The sequence below is a fragment of the Vespa velutina genome, chromosome 2 (genome assembly GCF_912470025.1).
Source record: "Vespa velutina chromosome 2, iVesVel2.1, whole genome shotgun sequence".
Taxonomy (NCBI): domain Eukaryota; kingdom Metazoa; phylum Arthropoda; class Insecta; order Hymenoptera; family Vespidae; genus Vespa; species Vespa velutina.
In genome coordinates, this window is record NC_062189.1 from 9099901 (window position 1) to 9123838 (window position 23938).

Here is a 23938-nt window from a genome sequence, read left to right on the forward strand (position 1 = left end):
CCCATGATAAATTCCAAAAAGGATTTACTCAAAATGACTCAAACTCGCCTATATTTATTTGGAAAGAAAATTTTATCTGCATTGTCTCGACAATGTCTCGTCTACTTTTCAGGATATTATTTAATGAATGGTCGACAGCCAATTAGCCATTAAAGTTTCTCCAATTATTGTCAGTGTATAACGGAAGAGCGAAAGAAAGCAGCTTCAATATAATAGCTAAATCCCGTTTGATGTACGAAACACATCCGGTTATTCGATCCGAGCCTATACCCTTCATCCTCGGGCATGGCTTAATGAAAAGCGTGATTGAAGTTTGGTAGGCAAGAAAAGAGAGAGAGAGAGAGAGAGAGAGAGAGAGAGAGAGAGAGAGAGAACCAAAGAGAAAAAGAAAATAAGAAAGAACGAGAAAGAACTACGATCGAACACGAAATCGCAGTGTTGAGAGTGTTTTCGAACCAATCACTAAGCTTCATTAAAGAGCCGATAATTTCTTCTCCCCTCTTTTCGACTTTACATCTGATGGGATTCATGAACCAGTTTTAATATCCCATTTTCTCTCTCATCTAAAGGAGAAGTTATTCTTTTCTTTTCTCTAACGACGATAGAGTTAGAGAAATTTTCTCACCTGGGATCTCTCGAAAGTGGTACTTTGAGAGCGCTCGAATTTGGTCTACCTACGAAGCTTCTTGAGTTTATTGAGAATACGGCCGTTCCCTTCGGCGCTAAGGGCTGTATCAAAGTAAGGAAAGGGAGAAGAGCAAACATTTTTCTTCGCTCCTTCCCGAGCTAATAACCTCTGCATATTTGATGGAGGGTTCCATTCTATTTTGGAAAATCGTTTCTCGTCGACAACGACGACAATGACGACTACGACGAAAGTTGCACGGTTTTCTTACCCCTGGACGATGACTGCTGGAAGGGAAATCTAATTTCTTTCGCTAACACGATACAATTTTGATCCAGCGCCGCAATCTGAAAGCTTTTATGTCTCCAAGGTGGATAAATCTTGTATCTCTTCTGTTCCTTACAGCTCGTCTTAGAGCCATTTCTCACTCGCTCTCTCTCTCGCTCTTTCTCTCTCTCAATTCGTGTTTCGAGACTCGTAAATTAAATTGACCGGTACTTTGTAGCCGGTTAAATTTTAGCTTTTATTTATTACTCCTTCCACTCACTATTGATCTCCTTTCTTTTTCTCTTTTGTTCTTTCTTCTTCAAGAAAGCAGTTTCTACGAATGACAGATAATTTCTTTTTTCCCCATCGTAAAAAAATCGGCCTTTTCGTTCGAGAAGGGAGGAAGCCTCCTCCGAGACTTCGAGTTAGTTTTCTCCGTCTTTCGTTTTATTAACCTTCGCTCGATTAGTCGATGTTCTGGTATTTTCGTGTGGCCTGTCTTTCCATCCGGTCTTCCGAGACTACCGTCGGACGATCCACGTCCTATTTACGTCGAGTAATCGCGGCTGAGCAACGACTTCGATTAGGCTAAGTGACGAGACGAGATTAAAGTCTCCGTCTCTTTACTCGGGAGTATTCTTCGAAACACAAAAGCTTTCATGTACTCATTTCTTTTGTGAATGAGTATATATTTCCTACGGATATATTTTACAGGCACATAATTTTATTATACTTGTCCAGGTACAATCGTTATTTTACAAGTGAACAAAGAATTTAAGTTTGAAGCAAGAGTGCAACGCCAGCTAAAGTCCATTTAGCAGGCTTATCCTTGGTCTTAAGATTAAAAGTCCAAACATAAGTAGGCCCACGTGTACGAGTTTTGTAAACTGGACACTCGTACATATTTCTCAAATCTTGCTTGTCCTGTGTAATCGCTCGTACATTTATAACCGGCATTATAGGAAACAATTCTTTCGACTTGGAATCAATTATGATCCCACTCTGAATATCCCACCTGGCCCCTTCCATAAAAATTCCATGGACGTATGCGCCATCTCTCGGAGCTGACGTAAATTCCTCTTTGTTCTTCTTTGTCACATCACAATGAAGGCACATTTTGTCTAACGGTAACTCTTGTCTCCTGGCCGTCGATTGCATGATCGCTGTCAATAATGATTGGGGATTGAAGAAGCCTGCGAGCCAAACCGAGGCTGGTAACTAAACAAGAATTACAAGGTTTTTTTTATAAATTGCTCGAAAGTATTACGCGATAATATTCAAAGGAAAAAGCACGTTATATTTTCTCTTACGATAAAGTCGGTAGACCAGCTTTCCAATTCCCTCAACCTCAACAATAAGTCGACGAACCAACTCGTAAGACCCAACAAAGAAGGATAGGCTCTTATCGTCCAAACGGGTGGAACTTGATCGAGAAACAAAGCGTTCTCCAGATCCTCCATGTCTGATGTAATCGTCAGTTCACCCTTCAATCCTAAATCCAGCTCACGTAGCGACCGTTTGATCTCGCTCGTCAAATAATTCATCCTCTCGCACTCTTGGAAGGCGACTATCACGTAAGGTGTACGCTCTTCAACCTTCCCCATTATTTCAGACATGTTGAATTCTTCTGGTAATTTCTCTATTATTTCGTCTAACATTTGTTTCACCTGTTAAAACATCATTTGATTAGTTAGAATATTTAAATAAACAGTATTATCGATGTACCTTATCTTCTCTAGTTACTGTTTGTCCTCCAGAACTGCCGGCATCTCTAGGCTGCATTTCAAATACAGTTTTAAATAAATTTTCAGCCGTCATCGTTAGAAAACCTATCTCAGCATTTGGGTGTAATCCATACAAGTATGGAGATTCTGGAGGTATAACTTCGTCTATGTAAGCGTGATAACCAGCCAAATCCATGTTGGGTGGTGCTGGAAAACCTTTAAAAGAAATGAGTTGATTGAATTGAAAGCAGTAGATTTCGTATAACAAAATAAAAAACGTTTTACCTGGTGCTAAATGTAATTCTCCATCGACTAGATCTGGTTGTAGAAATTCTTCGAGATAAGAAACGCAAAGTCTTCTATCCCAATCATCCGTTATGTGTCCACCATACATGATTTCACCAAAAAGATACCTTTAAGTATCAAATGAATTCTTAATGAAATTGACTTTTCTTCGACGGAACTTTATTTCGAGAGTTGTTTTCATAAAGTACCAACCTTAGATCCTCCCAAGGTACCTTTGGACTTGCTTCCAAGTAATTATAGAGTACGCTAACACTAATATTCAAGTCGCCAACATTGAAAGGGTAGATCTTGTTCCATCCTTGAGGACCAAACTTTCGTCGTTCAGCTACTACAGCGTGAAAGTAACAGAGAGAGAACAAAATAGCTTTGAATTCTGCTTCCTTGGTGCACATCTCTAGAGTCTCTTGAGTAAAATTATCCAAGGCTTTGTGTAAATTTGCCTGCATGCCAGTCGGTGGTTCGTTCGTGATTTTGATAGACGATTCTAGGATACCCTGAGGAATTATATGACCGGAAGGCGAACCTGCTGGTTCGGCGCTCATAAAAACTCTATAATCTTCGTGAGAGCCATCAGCGGTTGTTTCTAATTTCTTTTCTAACAAGGGTAGCCATTTCTTAACGAGATGTATATTCTGTAGTATCACCCAATGACCATTCTTAGCCGCTATATCCATGGCTTGTTCGGCTACAGTCTCCTGACCTTGACCAAGAGAAACGTTGTGGAAATTTTGATTATCCGATGTGAATTTTAATCGTTGACCGAGATCTTCCACATCCTGAAATAATACAGGAGGGTATAAATAAGATTGGTAGACAGTTACTTGGGAACATATTGAAAAAGTTACTTTACCTTGAGAGGATTGACGCCCGGTGAGAGAATAAAAAATATAGGAGTACTAGGACTAGCTTCTTCGAAAGATTTCACAAACTCCACTGTCCTCCCTTCAGTGTATCTTGGACCGAGTTTCTCCTCGATAAAAGCGGTAATAGCGTAAGTCATTCGATCGGGCCGAAGAGCTCTCAACATGCATAGCCTTTGTATCGCTGTTTTATTTTTCCACTCCTGAGGAAATTTCTCTCGTTCTGGATAATCACACTCAACGAATTTTTTCCAACGCTTCATTGAACCCTCTATGTCTCTATCCAAGTTACTGTAACGAGGTATTATTAAAAATATGTTATTCTATTCCCATATCTAATTCTATTTCTTCACTCACCGAAATTCTTCTCTAGTAGCGAGGCTTCTAATTCCACCCCAACTGGTATTGGTGAGAAAATCAACGGGAGATGTAACGTGAGGAGTTATGGGAAATCTTAAAAGGAAGTCGAGCTCGCCGGGAGTAACTTCATCACGAGCCAAGAGAATTTGAAAAGCCATTTGACAAGTAAAGATCAATTTGTCGCATTCGAAGAGTCCTCTTGTGGTGTACATGAAAACCGAGTAAGTTATACAGTCTATGAGATTTTGAACTCTACCATTAACGTTGGCTGCAGGCTCGGCTTTTGAAATAGCATTTTGAAATACTACGCTGAAAGCCTTCAACGAGAACTGGTAGATTGGATTTATGGTGTTCAAATCATTTAAAATGAAATACAGCAAGGAAGCTCTGGCTGCGGCTGGTCGATAAAGTTCACGAGCAGCATCGATTTCTCGACTAGTTCCACGAGCTTCGGTAACCCTAGACTCTATTTCTGCGGCTGTCCTCTTCGTGGTCTCTAAATTCTCAACCAGTGACGTGTCCTCCAGGACATTGCTACCAGCCGACGACAATCTACGATAATAAAGTGCGATTGTAGCCAAATCAACGGATAAAAAATTATGAAAGTTTACGTTGTAAGCATAAACTACCTTGAGAGAAGAGAATCTTCCAAACTATTCAGTGTAATTTTAAAATCATTTTGCTGTCTTGTCAGCTCCGCTTTAAGTTCCTCTAGATCGGGTCTTTCAGCTTTCACGACTTCTGCAAGCAGCTGATCTTCAAGGCCATCTCTCGTCACAGTGAAGTTGATTAATGTCGTCTGAGCTTGCATTTCTGGTTTATAGTGAGGATTCGCCAGCTTCGTATGAAGTATCAGTCGGAAGTTAGAATTATATTCCACTTCTTTATCGCCTATCTTAATGGCCCGACCTTTTTTTATCAGATTTCGTCCTAACAACGTGTCCAACACAGGATCAACACTTTCACCAATGTTTTCGAGGAGTACCGTGGAGCCAGCGACCAAAGAATTCTCGATCACTTCGAGATAACCTCGTTGGCCTGATCTAATGACTCGTAACTCGTCGCCGTATTTTTCTTTAATCCATTTGATCCCTTGAAGCTGCGTTAATGACAAGCATATTAATTATTACTCGTTAGTTCGATGGATAATTATTGGATTACCTGTGGATCTATCATTAGTGGCCAACGATCCGAGCTAATTAGAATGGTAGCATTTTCTGTTGACATTCTATCGTTTGGTAAGCCCTCGTTATTCCACTTTGCGATTTGCGTGTCGTCTGTCAATAATGATAGAGGATCCAGTCCTTCGGTAATTGGTACGGAAGGTTCCAGATTTCGTAAAAATGGTAACCATTGCTTATTCAACAAATCTTGACGGAATTGTTTTGTAAAGCAACCAACATATGATATAAATGCTGTTACCAAAAGAACATCTCCTGGTAGGGTGGATGCTTGCTGCATGAAACTAATATTTTTTAACGCTTATAATTTTTAACGTCTTATTTTATTTACGTCTGATGTTTATTAGTTTTTTTACCTTGCTACAGACTCAGCCCAACGAACATTCTCAGATGCTAAGCCACCTACTAGTCTATTTGCAAGTGCAATCGTTGCATTAGTTGCATCTGCTTCCTGTTGACATTTTAATTTTTCTGACGTCGCTTGTTCAAAGTCTGCAGTTAATTTGGCTAACTGTTCTTCCAAAGACTATTAGAACAGAAAAAATGAGATTCTCGAAAAATCAAAGTCATTTTGTTTGATAATCAGACCACTCACAGCAACTTTTCGTTTAATGACTGACAATTTGTCTTGTGCAGCAGCCAACTCAGCGTTCGCTTGGGCGAGTGCTTTCCTCTTAGGTTCAACATCACAAAAAACTTCATAAAACTTGATGATATTGATCACCCAAGCGCACAAGCCAGCAGCAGCAGCAGATTTCGATCTCACGAATTCTGGCTCGAATTCCGAGTCCTTCAGATATGGTTGTATCGCTTTTATAACTTCTGGATGGATGTTTTCCTTTTCATAATTAATTAAAGCATCGAGAAAAGAGTCGACTTTCGCCATGACGATCTAGGAACGTACAAGAAAGTTAATATCGAAAAATGTTCAAATAATTTTATAGCGCGATACCTTCGCTGCTTTCCAGCTTCTATCTTTCGGAACTTTTCCATTTGGTGCAAGCAAAACCATTACAGCCGCTGTCACGTTTGTCACGGCACCAGGTGGCGAACCGAACGACTTCAATTCGGTGAGATTCGCTTTATTTAATGTATTCAAAGCTTCTTGGGCTGCCAATAAGGCCGGCTCGGCTTTCATTAAATCCACCTCGCAATCCTTTTGCTTTTTCGATACTTCCTCGGCTATTATAGCTACTTTAGATTCTTCTTCGTCGGCTGTAAAATTTATTGAGATTTTTATGTGTTCTGTTTCCATTTAGTTAAAATAATCACCTAGCGCTTTTTCTGTTTGAACTTTTTCCGTTTCAACTCCGACAATGGCAATCAGAGCATCAGCAGCTTCGTTTTTTTGTTGTAACTCCATTTCCTGCATGGCCAACTTTTCTTTCAAGCTATCCACTTGCACTGCCGTCGATCTGAGCTTATCCAATCCATTTTCTAATCTCATGACGCGCGCACGAAGCTCGCTAGATTTGGTTTTCAAAAGTCTCGTATAAATACTGATCTGTTCCAAGAAAGATTTAGGAGTCGTGTAATTATAACGGCGTTCACTAGCTAAATAATGTCGACTAGCTATATTGACACTTGTGTGAGCGTGGGCCATGAATTTTGCAACCGATTCCCTATATAAAATGTAATTTTATATGTACAAAAATACAGTGACAACTTTGTTATTTAGTAAAAAACAATAAACCTGTAACTTTCTGAAAGTTCATTAAGTTCTTGCAGAAATCTCTTTGACACTGACATCAAAGCTTCTTGAGGCCATTCCTGAAACCAGTTGATCGCTGTACAGTTTACTATAGCCGGAAATTTTCGAGATCTGACTCTGAGTGTGGATCCAACAGGTGAGAAACATAAAACAATTCTTAATTGACGTCGTACACGATCGATAAAGAATTTCCAACAATTCTCGCGAGTGTCGAGCATGCCGGCTCCCTTGACTTCATTTCGTACGCCTATGATGATTTAACAAAATCGAATGCTCTAAGCATCAATTTTGTCTATTGCAATTTATCAATGTAAACATATACCTGCTATTATATTTTCTATTTCATCTTCTGCGAAAAGATCGGGAACTTCACCAGATGCGAGCATATCGTTAATCAATACAAGAAATTGCTCGTTTGGTACTTGAGCATCAGTCATGAGAAAGACCATACCGAGATTTTTTAATCCCGATTTCAAATATAGCGATGCGAGTTCCAACTTAAGATCGACGATAACGTAACCCTTCTTCAATTGAATCTGGAAGACTTCCAGTGAACTTATGAAGGCAGCCAAACGGGAAAGGCTTTGTTTGCCAGAACCACCGACGCCAACCAGCAGTGCACTTCCTCTTGGCGATTCCAATATCCTGTTTATGCGACAAACATTCATCATGGCGTCCTCGAATAGTACTAAATTCATAGCAGCTACAAGATCGTTGTAACTGATCATAGCTTCGGATAGTAATCGATGCAACGTGGCCCAGTCTTTTATTGGCATATATTTTGGTTCACCAACTCCTCCTAAAGTATATTTCATTTCAGAATCAAAATTATTCGGATTATTCCTAGTTACTTTAGTAACAAAGAAAACCTGCGAAATGACAATAAATATTTGGCTTCTCCAGAATCGAACCCTCGTCAACTTCCTCTACATTCTTTTTCAAAATATCCAATTGCAATTTCGAGAAAGTTTCTATATCTTTTTCATCTATCAATTTGTCTCCGTAAACTCGGTGAGTCTCATGCATCCAGAGCCTTATTAAATCTATCGACGATTGCAAACACTCGTTACCACTAAACAACAAACCCTGGAAACAGTTGGAAATATCGCGGAGATTGAAAATATAATGAAACTTGATGGCTGTTGGTAAGAACATCTGTGCACAACGATGATGCAGTTGAATCGAGGCTTGAACGATATTAGAACAGAGTTCGGTAACGCAAAGTGGAAATCTAAAAATAATGACAGATAAAAACAAAATACTGCATTTATACGGATTTACATAAAAAATATTTTCTTATCAGTCACCTATGTTCCACGTTAGCAAGATGCTGTGATAATATCGAGGCATAAATCGTTGTCAAAGATTCGGTATTAGGAAAACTAATGGCGAAAACAACGAAGTGTCTTTGCAATCTCGGATTGATCGTGAAAGATCCCGCCGTAGGATTCATGCAACTCACATATTGACAATTATGTATGTCTTTCAATGTTAGTTTCGTTCTGTCATACCAATGACCATAATCTAAATGTTGACGAATCAATGTGTGAGGTTGGACAGTACCGTAAGTATCAACTTCCGGCATATTCATATCATCGATGAAGTAGACCAAGTTTTTGTTTCCTGGTGGACCGTAATTCCTACCTGCCTTTTTCTCCAAGGACTTTTCCAGAATTTTTTGTAACATTTCTGATGTCGTATAAAAATTGAATGGTACGTTCGAAATCGCAAAATTTTCCGGCAGCTGTAAAAGTTTCTCGGAAACCAAAACGGTTTTTCCACAACCTGCAGAACCAACTAGCATTACGGGATGTTTTTCAGGCATTAGTAAATCCAGAAAATATTTTATTCTTATAGATTCAGACGTATAAACCAAAACGGCTTGTAAAGGCATCTCTGAATCTAGTTCGAACTTCGGAAGACGTTCGGTCCACAAAACGAAGTCTTTTGTCTCTGAATCGATGTAGTAATCGAAGACAGTGCCTTGTGAAGGGAATCTGATCTGTTTGAATTCATTCACCCACCATTTGGTGAATTCTATACGATAATCGATAGTCTGGTCTTGAAACATGGCCGAACCAAATGCCCAAACAGCTGCGAATACAAAGTAAAGCTCGTAATGATCTTTCAGAAAATCAGTTGCCGTTAATTCTGGCTTTAGAAGACAGTTGAGTAAATGGCATAACATTTCTACGTGGGCCATATCAGCTATAGGTGTAATCTTTTTAAATCTGCTCCGTAAAGTTTCCAAACACGTAGGAATGTATTTGTCAAAGAGCATTACCAAATTAGATTTTTCAACGGGATTGCTTCTCTTCTCGACCCAGCTAGTAACATATGGATTCCAACCTAAATCTTGCGGATTTATATATAAGATTCCAGCTCGTGATACAGTGGCAGGAGTAGCCGTTCTAAGATTCGATATTTCGAAGAGCAGTCTCATAGCTGGCGTCAACGCTATTCTTTCGTTGCTTGCCAATGTAAGAATTTTATTATCGTCCATAACAGTGTTCAAAGATTCGATCCACATTGGATCGATATCACCATCCAGCAGAATCCACTTAGGATTATCGCCTCCCAAATTAGCTTGTTCTCGCATGATCACAGAAAAGAGACCATCTTTCCATTCGCGAGTCGCCGGATTGATAATACCGAATAATTCGTCGTTGGTCACAGCTTTTGGATTCAAGTCATTATAAATTGGCTTTCTCTTAATATTCTGATATGTTCTAAACAAGGTCTTCCATACTTGAGTTTTCCCAGATCCAGCAGAGCCTACTATAAATACGGAATGTCTTACTTCGAGCAATTCCTCTAACTGTACAACCTTCAGAATAAAACCGTCCTCTGGTTGCAATGAAACATCGGTAGCAGCCTGTTTAACCATCTTTTCAAACTCAACGTCTCGCTTTCTGGGTACGTCCAAGGCCGGAAAAAGATCTGCTATCAAGCCCATGAAGACAGGTAGATCATCTGAGACTACCTTAGGAATATTAAAGTCTCTCAGCGCTCTCATGAGAACTTCTTCTTCGGGTCTACCAGGATCTCCTCTTTTTAAGCTTCCTGCCACTACGAGAACGGATTTTATCGCTCTCAGTCCCCAATCGTAATGATCTTGTTTCGATAACAATTCCTTACACAAAGTATAGAGTGTAATAAATTTCCTCGCGAGTACTCTTGCCTCCTGAAATCCCTCTGCTACCAGCATAATTTCGCAAATTAGTTCAAAATCGGGCACGACCATGGCGCAAGGTCGAAAAAGTGCCTTTAAATTCTCCGGTAATTCTGTACGACCAGCGTAACCAGGATTCATTGTTATGAATATTCCCACAGTCGGTTCCAATCCTATTATCTCACCCATGAAATTGAACTTTTCCTTTTTATTCTTGATGGCATCTTGGATCGATTTCACTTGCACAGCAACGACCGACAGTACCTCGACTGTAATTCGATTGAACTCGTCGAAGCAGCCCCAAGCACCCGTTTGCGCCAGTCCTTTATATATGTTTCCACAGGATTTGTAATCCATTTGTTCAGAACAATTGAAGACATAGACCATAATTCCAAGGGCTCTACCAAGATCCTTCGTCGTTTCTGTTTTACCCGTACCAGCTGGACCGGCTGGTCCACCGCCCATGATCAAGTGTAACGATTGCGTTAAAGTTATATAGCACCTATCGGTCAGTGGTGTGATGACTAACCTAAATGATCGATAAAAAAATAATTTCATAATAATCGAAGATTTTGAAAAAGTTTTTTCGATGTATCTTATCTTGCATCTTACCGAGGAGTATTTCCTAGATACTCGTGAGAATATTTAAACTGAGCATCGCAAATATTGGCAAAGCAATCCTTCTCTTTTTCATCCCAACGATGCCGCAATTGACTTTGCCACTGAAAAGCTTGAGCGGTTTCTACCTTCGACTGAACCAACTTTGTTACAACATCTCTGGAGTGCACGTCTATTGTACAGATCGTCATAACTTTTTGTCTCTCTTGTTTCGTAAGTTCTCCAATTAATAACGTTATTAGAGTACTTAACTGAGAGATTTGCTTCTTTAAGTAATCCTTTATTGCGTTATCGTAACCTTCTTCCAATCGAGCGAAAGCTAAATTAACTTCGGTTGTCCACCAGATCTGTGTACCACAGAGAGAAACTTGAGCTGGGTAATCAAAAAGCCATTGCTCTCGCGGTTTTTCCTCGTAAGCAATAACGGCTTCACTGAAATAATACCGAATGGAAACCCTCATGGAAAGTTGAAGTCGATTCAGCCAAACCTCGACCGGTCCATCGCAAATCATCTTGTAATTACAAAATTTCACATATTCTCCGTCCTTCGCAAATATTCCTTGAAAAACAGATTTATCTCTTACTTAAATTGAATTATATATTTCATTGAAAATCATATTCTCTAGATTCACCTAAAACACGCTTAGTCATTTGCTCATTTGAATTGTCGAATTTCAATCGAGCCATCGAATCAAACAACTTCGTCAAATGTCTCGCTACAATTTCCGGCTGACTTCCATTGGACAATATGTCCAATAAATCACTCGAGGATACAAAGTAAAATCGAGGAAAGGCTAAACGTTTCGCTTCCAAATACTCGGCCAAAGCTTTCTCACATAGGACAAGCTCCTTTTGGAGTAAATCCAAAGCAGCTACCAAACCATCTTTATTTGTTGCTTCGATCACGTTCGGTGTCTTCGCCATTTCTGTCGTCATCTCTTTGAATTTCTTATCTATTTTGTTAAATCTTTCAGCATCTATGGGCAATTGACGACGAATATCCTCGGAAGACATGAAGATACTTTCTAAATGCATCCAAGTTCGTTGAACTTCGAACCAAACTGTGGTTACTTGATCCGCGATGCTTAACTTGTTTTGCCAAGCTGAAACCTCTTCCAAGAAATGCGCAATGAACTTGGATGTGATTAGATTTTGTAATTGAACCTGAAAAGAATTTCTCAAAACTCGATAAAGTCTCTTTAAAGCTGATGTTCTTAAACCAAAGTTAAGTAACACCTGCCTGGTTTTCTTCTAAAGTTTCGATCAATTCTTCGCTCGCTCTGATCAAGGTTGCACCCGTTCTAACGTGAATCTCTTTCTCAAATTCCATTTTCGACCATGTGACATTCAATTCTCGCATATACTTCTCCATCGACATTTCTTTTACTGCTTTATCGACGATATTCTTCACTTCTTCCTCGCATTCATGAAGATTCAATTCGAGTAAATCGGCCAACTTTGTTGATTCATCCATTACAAAACGTACCTACACAGTGGAATCTTGTCTAACGTCAGTTCGGAATAAAATCTATCTTTTATATCTCCATTTCAGGAAAGAAAGGATCAAGACTAATCAAGTGCATTTCAAGAGCAGTGAAATCATAATAATGTGTATTATGAATAGAGTCACATGAAAAAGTATAATGAATTTATTCAGAAAATGTACAATGATACTTTACAATGATTGTTATGAGTATGATGTTGAATTTATTTAGAGAGATGCAACAATTTATAAAGATATATATTACAAATTAATTAAGCCATTAAAGTGCCTTAAAATAGTTTGCAAAAATGATGATATGTCTGATATTATGGTGTTAAAGCACATATTGAAAAGAGATTTCATATAATAATTAAAAAATATATTGTATGGTGCACTTTATATACAGTGAACTTACGGTCATCTCTGGAGTCATGTAGCCCAATTTCTGTAACATCGACAGCGTATATACAGCAGTGCGACTAATTCTAATATACATTAATGCAACGTTCGCGATTAAAAGTTTGCGAGTATCGGTATAAAAAAATATCATAAATTTCTCAAAATGTAGACAATTTCTTAATAACGATCTCTTAATTTTACTTATCCCAGGAATGAAATTTTTATCAGATATGTAACGGCAATACCTTCGTACTGTTCATCAATTGATTCCAATGTCTTTCCCGAATCGCTGGATTTTGAAGTTCTCCAACTGCTCGTAATGATGTTAACATATTTTTTACGGTTCCTTCGAGCAATGTGTAAGTATCCCATTGACGCATTTCTTTATCTAAAGCTAATTAAGTAAAAAATATTATTAATTTCATTTTAATTTTTAATAAAAAACAATAAATAGATTCCAAGTATTAATTATTAACTATTAACCTCGAATTTCTTTGGCAAATTTTTTACACTCGATGTCCATATTCTCTACATCGATTTTCCTCCAAGGAGTAGTTTTCCATCCGTCTATACTACTCAATACGATATTTACGTAATCCCACAATTGCTTAAGCATCTTCAATTCCTTTCTACATTGTTTCAATTGCTTGAATTCCGGCACACTCACCTCGAACAACGAGGCTGACTCCTGTATGTCTTTCATTTGACATTCCAACATGTGTATTTCTTTATGAGCATCGTCCAACAATTCGTACGGATTTTGACATTCAAATTTGAAAAAATCATAACGCCTGAATGCCTCGCGATAAAGTATTATCGTTGTGTCAAATGCAGAAATGCGACCACGAATTCTGGAAACCTCGCCTATGGACGACATTTCGCTTAAAAAACGTTTGCAATCCGAAAAAGAAAGATTTAAGAAAGTTAGTGAAAGTTTTACGAACTCGCTTGCAAAGGGGCAACCTGTTGTTTCACCATAAGGGCCAATTTTTTCGTGTTGGCCCATTGTTCTGGGAGTTCTTGAAGTAATACATTCACTTCCTCGGGAATGTCTTGATCGTAAAACTTGAGTAACTCGACGGTCTCTTCCAGGGGTTGGAACATTTCATCCGTCGTAGGTTGTCTCTCTTTAACTTGCATCAAATATCCCATAATACTGACAAGTCCCAGATAATCTCCAGGCTGTACTTGCTGCAATAATCCTTCGTCCGCTCGTCTAGACAGATATTAAGTACTTCTCATTAAATTCATATTTTAATAATGAGGACGTACATCATGTTACTTTTTTAATACCTTATAAACGCTCCGAGATCCGATAGACTACTAGTAACATGATCAACCATATGTGTTTTGAACATACTTGACCATTTACAAACAATGTTTAGGACTGACTGTCTGAAGGGTCGTAGGTCTACCCTGAACCAACCGCAAAATACTCTCGACAGATCCATTTCCTCGATCTCGAGATAAAGACCCTCGTAGAGATCGATTTGTTCGCGGAATTGCTCCTTCTTCGGCGCAGACCGCACCGGACCCTTGGGATCCTGAGCGGCTATCATCTCCATTTCCTCTATCGTTAACTGTCGACTATATTCGAGAAACTGTTGCATCACCACATCCCTATCTTCGAGCCAAAGATAAGCGTATCCTAATCTCAAACGATGAAAATTTATTTTCAGTAGAATTAATGATTATCGTTTGATAATTATTTCTCCAAGTTCTAATCACGATACCTTCAAAAGTTCCACAAAAATCGGTTGCCTCATCTATTGCGGTAGCTAAACTTTCTAAAATTTCATTCTTCATTCCTTTAACATCGGAATCGTTTTCCAATTCCTCGGCATACCCGATATAGTCAGCCTTCAATCGTGGAATCAGCGTGGCCATACCAATGATGTCGTTCAATAATCCAGCAGTAAGTTGCTCGAGACCATCAGGATCGTCGGGCTCCAACGAAGGCACATAATAAAGATCGGGTTCTCTTAGTTCCAATTTAGCTTCTAGAAGTGGTTCGTTTTGAACGCTTGAGTCCATATTATCTGCCAGGTAACCAAGACTACAGCCAATGGTTTTGCGAAGTGACTCTATCACAATGTCGTCGACATATTTTACGTACTCCTTCCAAGCGTTTTCCTTCTCAACATCGGTAATTTGAAACAGCTTCTTATTTTCTTCTAACAACGAATGTATTTGCTCAGCAGCTTTCTTCACGTCAGTATAACGTTTCGAGACTCTTTCCTGTCTCTCGTCTAAACAAAGCAACGTATCCTTGCGACAATCTTTTCTCTCGAAAAGAGGCATTTTTGTCCAAGGCTCCAAAATTAACTTAATCTTGTCAACATTCGTTTGAGAAGCTCTCACACGTTTCCAAAGTTCGTTTACAAGCTCTTCCAATTTCACAATGTATTCTGAAAGTCCATCCGATCGCCAACAGAGCTCGAACTCACCTCGGAATATCATAGAATTGATTTCCGCCAATTCTGATTCGATCAAATCGTGTTCGACGCTTCTTGTCGATCTACGAGTGTCATTGTAAGAGTCGATGGTCGCGGTAAGTAATGTACGGAATTTTCTAAAGGTCTCCGCTTTTTCGGACACCTGATACGTTATTTATTAAATAGATATATATTACAATGTATAAATTTTAACATGCTTATTGATTACGATAAACAAACATCTACCTCTAAAGCTTCCTGAGGAATATCAGAACGAGACATATGTTTTAAGTAGTTTACTTCCTTCAAAATAGCTAAAATATCGGGGTCGAAATTCAATCGTAAAACAGAATGTCGATCCCTAATCATTAAGTTACAATCTAAACCAGCATCTACTGTCCTTGGAACGGCTTCCGCCCATTCCACGAAGAGATTTTCTTCTTTTTCAGAAAAAATATTCATAAGTCTTTCATAACGTTCGATTATAGCGATTCCCTCTTCCGTATTAATAATACTAAAAGTAAAATTATTATTTTATGCAAAGCTAAATTTAACGATTAAACTCGATTCTACATACGGATTTAACATGGCCTTGAAATTTTGAATAGGAAGTTCGATTCGTTGTCTAAGCATACTGGTGAACGTTAAAGCAGCTGTTAAAGGAGGAAGATCAGTTAGAGCTCCTTTGGTGCCACGATTGAATAAAGCCTCAACGACGTTCAACTCGATATTAAGAAGTTCCAGAATTCTTGAATATCGATCGCTAAATTGTTTATGTATCATCGGCCTATCTAACACCGATCCTGCGATATTGATCAGCTAAAATCATTTTTTAAATATCAATTTATAAATGCTTCAACTATTAAACTATTACAATAAAATGATTCCGTACTTTAAACACGCTTTCGAGATTACCACAGTCATCGAAAGATTGACACAATATGGCAGCCAGTTTATTATCCAAATCGGTAATGGATAGATTAAATTTCGCACAGTCTAGGGCAAAAGTTTCATCGTCCGGCTCGAGAACATCATTAGCTCGTACCGTAAAGGAAACAAAGAGCTGTTGAAATTCCTTGAAAATACCGATGATTCTAGTACTAAGCGATCGACCGAGAATACCACCGATCTCGATTTTCTCGAGCTTGGAAAATTCTAAGACGGTATCGAAAAGCCACTCTATATCCGCCAAACGTTTGAGAAATGCGTCGAGACGTATGAAAACGACGCCAGAAGTGAAAGACCAAGGTAGTGCTTCAGGCTTCATACCGGGTATGTTTCTTCTTGCCTCGAACTGACGTTTAAATTCTTCCAGAATATCTGAAAGGACAAGATATATATCGTATTGGCTTTAAATATCTTGTTGAACCATACCTCGCGATATCTGTACGCGTTGAAGTGCCTCGTCCACGTCACTCTGAAAAATTGACGTAGGATCGAGAAATTTTTGAGCCTCTTGTATCAATAAATTACATATTTGCCGTAACATGATGATTAGTTTCGAGGAACTCTGATAATATTTCGAATGTGCCCACGTTAATCCCAAGGAATGGATCAGAACCGCCATTAAGGGTTTCGTCTCGGAGAAATCCGTCTCTTCTATAGCCTTGAAACACTTCTCCAATGGCATTAGATACAAAGATATATCTTTTGCTTCTTCCAAGGAAGCCACAACATTTTCCGAGAGCGTTCGAAAGCATGGAAAATAAGCACTCTCGGTTTTCTCTAAAATCGTCGCCATCTTCCTTACTCTATCCTCCTGAAGCTGATCGTAAATATACCTAGAAAAATAATATGCTATCGTAATTTTGATGATTTTTCCTTTCCTTTTTTGATCTCCACTTCTCTTCCACCTTAAATTCGCCAGTTTGACGGACCAATATTCTAGTTCAGCATTCGGCGTTGGTTGTTGACCGTTCTCAAAAGCGGCGCTCGATTCGTGAGTGACAACGTCATTCACCAAATAAGCCCACTTTATCACTACACCCTCGATGGCGCTCTTCAGATACAAATCGACCGCCTGTGGTCCTACCGTCGAGACCAATCTCTCAACTTCTGTCACCTTCTCTAAGCCGGCTGGCATTGGTAGAACTGTCCTGCCATTCACTTGACCTTTCACCTGATCATCTCAAGGAAATCATTTTAATCATGCCCGCGAGATTTATCGCATATCATATCAAATGAAAATTTTCATTATACATTTAGAAGTGCAATGTGAAAGCTTACCTGATACAAAGTGCCTCTAAGAGAGTGTACGTGCCTAGAGATATCCTGTATCGCTATATCCGGTAGATCCTTATGATTCTTTGGATTACTCAGAAGTGGCGCGAAGACGTTATCGATCAAAGTAGCCAATTGATCAACCACACGATGAGAGAGATCACCAATTATTAATATCGATGAGTAGGCACCTTCTTCTTTTGGTAATGGTGCTTTAATCGTTTTCACGATATAAAGACCTACGATTGAGAGTTCACTCAATCTAAAAGTCCATGAAATCCTATATCGTGTGTTCTTACTTTTACCGTCTCTCTCACCTTTCATTCTTTGACACGGTATTGGAAAAGAAGTGGATGCTACCAGCTGAACATTTGGTGTCAATACAACAAAGAGAGCCATTGGTAATGGATTGTTCAGAAAATCGAACACAGCGGTCCTGTATTCTTTGGTCAATAATAATTTTCCCCATTTTTCCGGTTTTAATTTAAGAGATTTTTGTACAAATTTACCGATATACTCGAGACGAAAATCCGTTGGTGTGTCCGGTGTAGCCATTTCTTCTATCAAAATGAATAAAGTTTCTCTTTTAATAATTAATATTCATAACTTGTTAGGGTCGAATTTTCATAAATTCCAATAATATTCCGTTAAAGCTTTGCAAGCAGGTCAGGAAACCAGGTACGGACTGAACCTGGTACGGTTGCCACTACTATTGGCAACGATCGTGTCTTTGAAGAAGGCTCGCTCGCTTATTGGCGAGCCTATTGTCACGGAACGCACGATATGTCCTGAAACGCGGCTGACATTGCACGCGATCCGTCCTCTTTACCCTTTCCTTATTTCTACTCGTGAAGAAGCCTACGTAGTCGTTACGGAACCTCGAGATGAGAAAACTTCTCTAGAGAATTTTGACGAAGGTTCCGCTGAATTAATTATACGAAATTGGGGAATCGGAAGTAGTAAGTGTACTTTACAAAATTTATTAATCAATTATTAAAATTATCATCGGCGATAACAAAAGGTACTTTTTTGAAAGTATTTTATGATTTTCATTTTGTTTCAAATTCGTACAGAAAAGGAATTCGTAAAACGTTCAATATCGACGATCGAATAATTCCAAGAATTAATATAGCTAAGCGTTTTGACTGATTAATCTATATAATTTCCTAAAAATGCTGATAGATGTTTTTTTATAAATGTTTTAAATTAATGCCCTCTTTCAGTGTAATAAGTAACTGACTATAAAAAAAACTTAATCGAGCTTAAATATCAACTAGCCTTTATAAATTCCCAAAAGTGGAAAGAAGGAATGACCTAAAAGGTCAATCCTTTTCATCTTATTATATGGGGAAAAAATCGCTATTTATTGAAAAGAAATAATAATACTTCTGTAACTACTCGATATTTCATATTATAATTATTTTTTTCAAACGTAAACTTTCTAATATGCAAAATTTTTAATATATAAAATATTTGTATATTTATTACATTTACATGAATATAAAGTAAGCATGATAGAATGGATACTTTTCATTTCGCATATTTTAATCTTTAGTCATATAAAAAAAAAATCAAGCAAATGCATTTCCATCCTTGGTTTTTTCATATAGAATTATTTTTTATTCACAAATCTCTGCATATCTTGTGTTCCTTTGTGTGAAGCAGAATTCATCATCAAAGATACGAATAAAGAACAATAATCAAAAGATAGAAAAAGTTGGAACACCTCTCTTTTTTGTAATGTCGAAAAAAAAAAGTTCAGGATAGATATGGACGATATCTTTATCAATTACTTTAATTTATTTTATTTAATTACAGACATTTGATTAATTATCATGAAATAATATCCTCTATGATTCGATGAAAAAACATGTCCAGCCAACGTTCCAATCTTTTATCGCGTATCTCTTTCCCTTGCGTTTCATTGTTCTGATTGTTCTTCCATTTTTTATAATGACAAAACAAGCTTATGGATTACCAGTGCTGTATGCAAAACTGATAATTCTACATTCTCCTCGATTCCCGATTCCCTTCCTTTTCTATAGCAAAACGCTTTTCGCGCCCTTTTTTGTCGCAACGCGACGTGAAAATTGATGACAGAGAATCTCGCGCGGTTTCACGACCATTTTACTTTCGACTTTTCCTAGCAACTGAATAATGTGCCCTCCGTGCAACCTCCAAAGTGATTTCTTATTTAGGGAGCTTTTCAGCCCAACGTCATTTTTCACGGACGCCTTCGTCGATCCGACGTCGCGATACCACCGACGCCTTTGAAACGTCTTCCTCTTCCTCCCTTTTTCTTTTTCGCGAGAAGAAAAAATATCCGGCTTCTTCGTAGTCGCAAAGAACCCAAACTCGACGTAAAAGAACGTTCATTTGAATAAATTAATTTATTGGTTTAGGATCATTATTAATTATCTAATTAGTTATGCATGAAGATTAGTCTTAAAGATAAACATCACTTCATAGTTTCTCAATAATATTATTTGTCATCTATCTGTAAGAAATTTTGTTAAACTCTTTTATTCCCGCAATATACTTGCACATAACAAAGTATCTTTATTGCCTAAAAAAGGGGTCTGAGAAGTTTCTTATACCGAAGTTTCTCTATTGTTTTTAAAGATACTGTCCGTTAATTTGATAGAATAAATCAATAGTACGAACTTACACACTCACAAACATTATCTGAATCTTTGTTTTTGGTATTCAACTCGTGAATGATTCAAAATTCCTTGGAAGTGCTCGTAAGCTCGTTAGATCGCGTCCAATCGGAAAATCTTGATTGACAGAAATAAACCAAAAGCAAATAAAAATCGACGCCAGGCGGCGTCGTCTATAAATTCGACACTCCAGTCGAATGAAAATATTGAAGCACTCAGAAAATAAAAAGAGATAGATAGATAGATAGAGAGAGAGAGATAGAGAGAGAGAGAGAGAGAGAGAGAGAGAAATACATCTGCCGAATACAACGCACCGAAACTTTTCAGGAAGGTTTAAGAGGGGAAGGGAAAAACTGTTACTTCGTGAATACATACTCGTCACGCTTATACACGCTTCAGGCTGACAAACGACATTATGATAATCTCCAGATGTATGTTGGCTCTCCCAACATTTCTCCGTTTCGAAAAAATTCCTTAGTGAGAGTCGTACACAGTTGGAATATACTAGAATTCTTAAATTTCGCTACGTCTTCCAAATCGTCCAGTTCTACTCAAAGATAGATAAGAAAAAAGAAGAGGCAGAGCACAGATCCACCGGGCACTTCGGAGTCCGCAATTTCAAAGAATAAATTCGACGAAGCGTGAGATCGAATTGGCTCGTCGCCAGGTACGCTTCCTAACGAACATTTCCCTAATAAAATCAGAACCCTATCTGGAGCGACCTCGACGCGTTAAGGTTCCTTACGATCATCAGGATTAGGAATCTGTATAAAAAAGAGAAAGAAAATAAGGACGAACAAAATAGTTAGAGAAAGAGAGAGGACATATGAGGCGCTTTAGCATTTATAATTCAAGACACGCCTTTTGCGGCTAGAGAAACGCAAGAGAGAATTCACGATACGTACCATTCTGTGTTACTAATTTAGGCGCTAAGGGCGTCGCGTTCCGGCAACAGAATTTATTATTTTAATTATGCTAGCATTTTCAAGGTATTCCCTTCGTCTTTGTAGACAAAGAATGAGTTAGACTTTTGTCGGAGAAGACATTACTAAATTGCGTGACGATACCTTGGTCCTCGATGCTATTAAACGGTCGCCATAGCATTTCTGCGGCTTCCTGTTTTATGAGCTTAATTTTCTTAGTTCGTGACATCCAAGTTTATGGTGACTGGTATATGTACAAATGCTGTACGTGTCTCGTATTCAGTGCCTTTTAAATTTTAATGGCCATACATTCATTCTTTTGACTCTAAATATAGTCCTCTCTATTAATTAGTTTTACTAGTGTTCGACTCATTCATTCGACTTTACAGATCTTTTTTATTTATTAATTAACGCTACCATAGCTAAACCTAGGTGTACCATCAATTCCAATTAATATTTCGATCAAGACCCGATCGTTCGTTATTCCACGAACGTAAAGACCACCGGAGGGTTTCTTCCGCACAGTAATTCTTATCCTTCTAATAGAGTTAATCTCCGGACACGATCCCTCTTTTTCTCTCTCTCTCTCTCTCTCTCTCTCTTTTTGTCTATCTATCTATCTATCTATCTATTTATCTATCTCTCTCTGATCCTCCCTAAAGGAAAGAATTTTGTCAAAATCGACAAATCCACGTTCTGACTCGTCGCTAATTTTCCCAGAAAAAACACTATCGGCATGAGAAATAAGTTTTAGGAAAGTCCTTTTTCTCTTCTTTTTCGTATTCGAAAAAAATCAGCGTCTCTTGTACCTTAAGAAAAAAAGAAGAATAAAAAGAAAATAGAGACATCTGCTAGCGTCTCTTATTCCTAAGAATAGAAGAGATATGAGAAGAAAATAGAGAAGGAAAATTCAACGCAAGGAAATTCTACCCGAGGCTAAAGAAATTTCCTTTTCTCTTGACGTGCGCGCGCACACGCAAGCTGACTTCAACCACTTTCTCTTGTAATGCCCTTGGCGTGTGTCTGGGAAATTGTCCAAGTTAAGCTGCAGCAAGCTCTCCATTTTCGCCCTCTCCAGAAGCTCTCAACAGGTTACCTGGGTTCTCTTCTCCTTTCTCGAAAGTCTATTCTTTATTTCTTTCTTCCCCCAAAGCAAACTTTTCGTTATCTTTTCCTCTCTCTCTCTCTCTCACTCTCTCTCTCTCTTCCTCTCTCTCTCTCTCTCTCTCTCTCTCTCTCTCTCTCTCTCTCTCTCTCTCTCTCTCTCTTTAACACGACGTTTGCTTGTTACGAATAAAGCGGAGAATGGACAGTAAATGACTCTCGTGGATTCATAGCACCCTTCTTTTTCCCCGTCTAACATTCGGAGATTGGTTTTTTAGCGTTTTCCGCGAAAGTGTTTAACTACTTCCATTACTTTTTCTTTTTCGTCAATTGTGACAAATATAAATCGATTCGTTTTGTATGTCAGAAAAATAATTCATTTGAATTGAACTTCCTAATAAAACACTTACCTATCGTGTTTTTTTCGTCAGCCTCGTTCTCTTCCTTTTCGATTTCCTCTTGCGACGACTCGCAAGAATCCATCATTGATTGTAAGAGCTTCTCCAATTCCCCCTTTTTCTCGTCACATGGATGATTCTGCCAAGTTGGCACTGACTCGCTGCCCTCCTCAGACTTCTCAGCCTCAAACTTCGCCGAATCGAGAACGCTTCCGATACCCTCGGAATCCGACATTCTTGCTTCTACAGCTTGTTTCTCGCGAAGGATCTTGAAAATTCGACAACTAGGCGTCTCTTGAATCCTAAAAGGAAAAGAAAGGAATAGGAAAATTGTGAGATTTAAGGTTTACATTGATTTGTTTTAACATTACTTTCAAAGAATCACTTATCAAGAAAAATAGTAAAATCATTGAATAACATAGGCTTAGATTTTGTTTATTTATTACTCAGAGATTTCTACCGAGACTTGATTTTTTTTAATATTACATAAAATTACATAATTGCGGGTGTATACTTTAATCAAACATTTCTGTATATATATACATATACACACGCATACATATGTATAAATGAAAGAACACCTCCTCGAAGATAATGCCAAACGCTCTTCCATCTAGCCGATTTTCTGCCACCTGAGACCTTGTGCAATATTCTCACTTATTGCGAGGGAAGAGAAGGAGAATAAAGAGAGACAGAGAATGACGTACGACGTAGATACAAAGACACGTTCGTCTATAAAGTTATGTAAAGAATGAGAGAAGAAAGAAAGGAGAAACTTCTCTAAAGTGTAGACACGTAAAATGGAACCATACGCATTCATATCAGCTTACTTTACGAGCGTGGCAGTCCTCGCATTGAAAGTTCCTTGATATTCGGATATTATCCTAGAGCTGTGCACGGCATTCTTTTTTCTTTCTCCGATTTCTCTTTCTTTCTCGATATGCAAGAAGATTTTCGATCTCGCTGACGTCGACATATCGTCTATTATTCTCTTTCTCACTCTCTCTCTCTCTCTCTCCTCTCTTTCTTTCGTTTCTCCTTTACTTTCTCCTCTTCTCCCTAAGCTCGCTTTGTCTCCAAGTCCTCTTACTGCGATGGCAGGATGGATTTTCGTCATATCGCGACGTTAGAGTGCCGAAAAGAGGGGAATACTCGAAGCTCGTTCGAATTTTGACGAGGGTAGAAGAGAGAGAGAGGGAGAGAGAAAGAGGAAGAGAGAGAAAGAACAGAAATATCCGATCTACTAGGTGGCAAGAATGTCGGTTGGCAGAAAAGGTAAAAAAAGAGAAAAAGAGGAGAAGAGAAGATCCATAAATTCTTAAGAAAAAATAAAGTAAGGACTCTCTCGAGCGAGTCAGCTCTGAGAGTATCCCATCCTATTTTCCTATCCAACTCGCTTTTTTCTTGGATAATGTATAAAAGATAACGAGTCGTCGATGATACAAAAGTTTATGGATTCTACGGGTGTGGTCGAAGGCAAACACTTCCTAGC

General features: G+C 38.4%; 1 protein-coding gene across 1 annotated transcript; it reads right to left on the minus strand.

Annotated features, from left to right (window-relative positions):
• Positions 1-1635: 1635 nt before the first annotated feature.
• Positions 1636-22474, minus strand: LOC124947381 (dynein beta chain, ciliary). The gene is made up of 34 exons (XM_047489471.1): positions 22459-22474; positions 17679-17921; positions 17368-17600; positions 16995-17260; positions 16516-16922; positions 16034-16461; positions 15719-15960; positions 15388-15655; positions 14440-15304; positions 14000-14354; positions 13651-13922; positions 13190-13570; positions 12952-13100; positions 12723-12752; positions 12065-12310; positions 11457-11988; positions 10819-11383; positions 8342-10735; positions 7904-8265; positions 7357-7833; positions 7017-7281; positions 6596-6945; positions 6276-6538; positions 5919-6215; positions 5680-5849; positions 5304-5607; positions 4772-5241; positions 4140-4694; positions 3773-4073; positions 3115-3698; positions 2902-3029; positions 2618-2832; positions 2203-2559; positions 1636-2110 (listed from the first exon to the last, which is right to left on the minus strand). Exons 2-34 carry the CDS (start codon positions 17914-17916, stop codon positions 1667-1669), a joined length of 13413 nt encoding a protein of 4470 aa, XP_047345427.1. The 5' UTR covers positions 17917-17921; positions 22459-22474; the 3' UTR covers positions 1636-1666.
• Positions 22475-23938: the final 1464 nt, after the last annotated feature.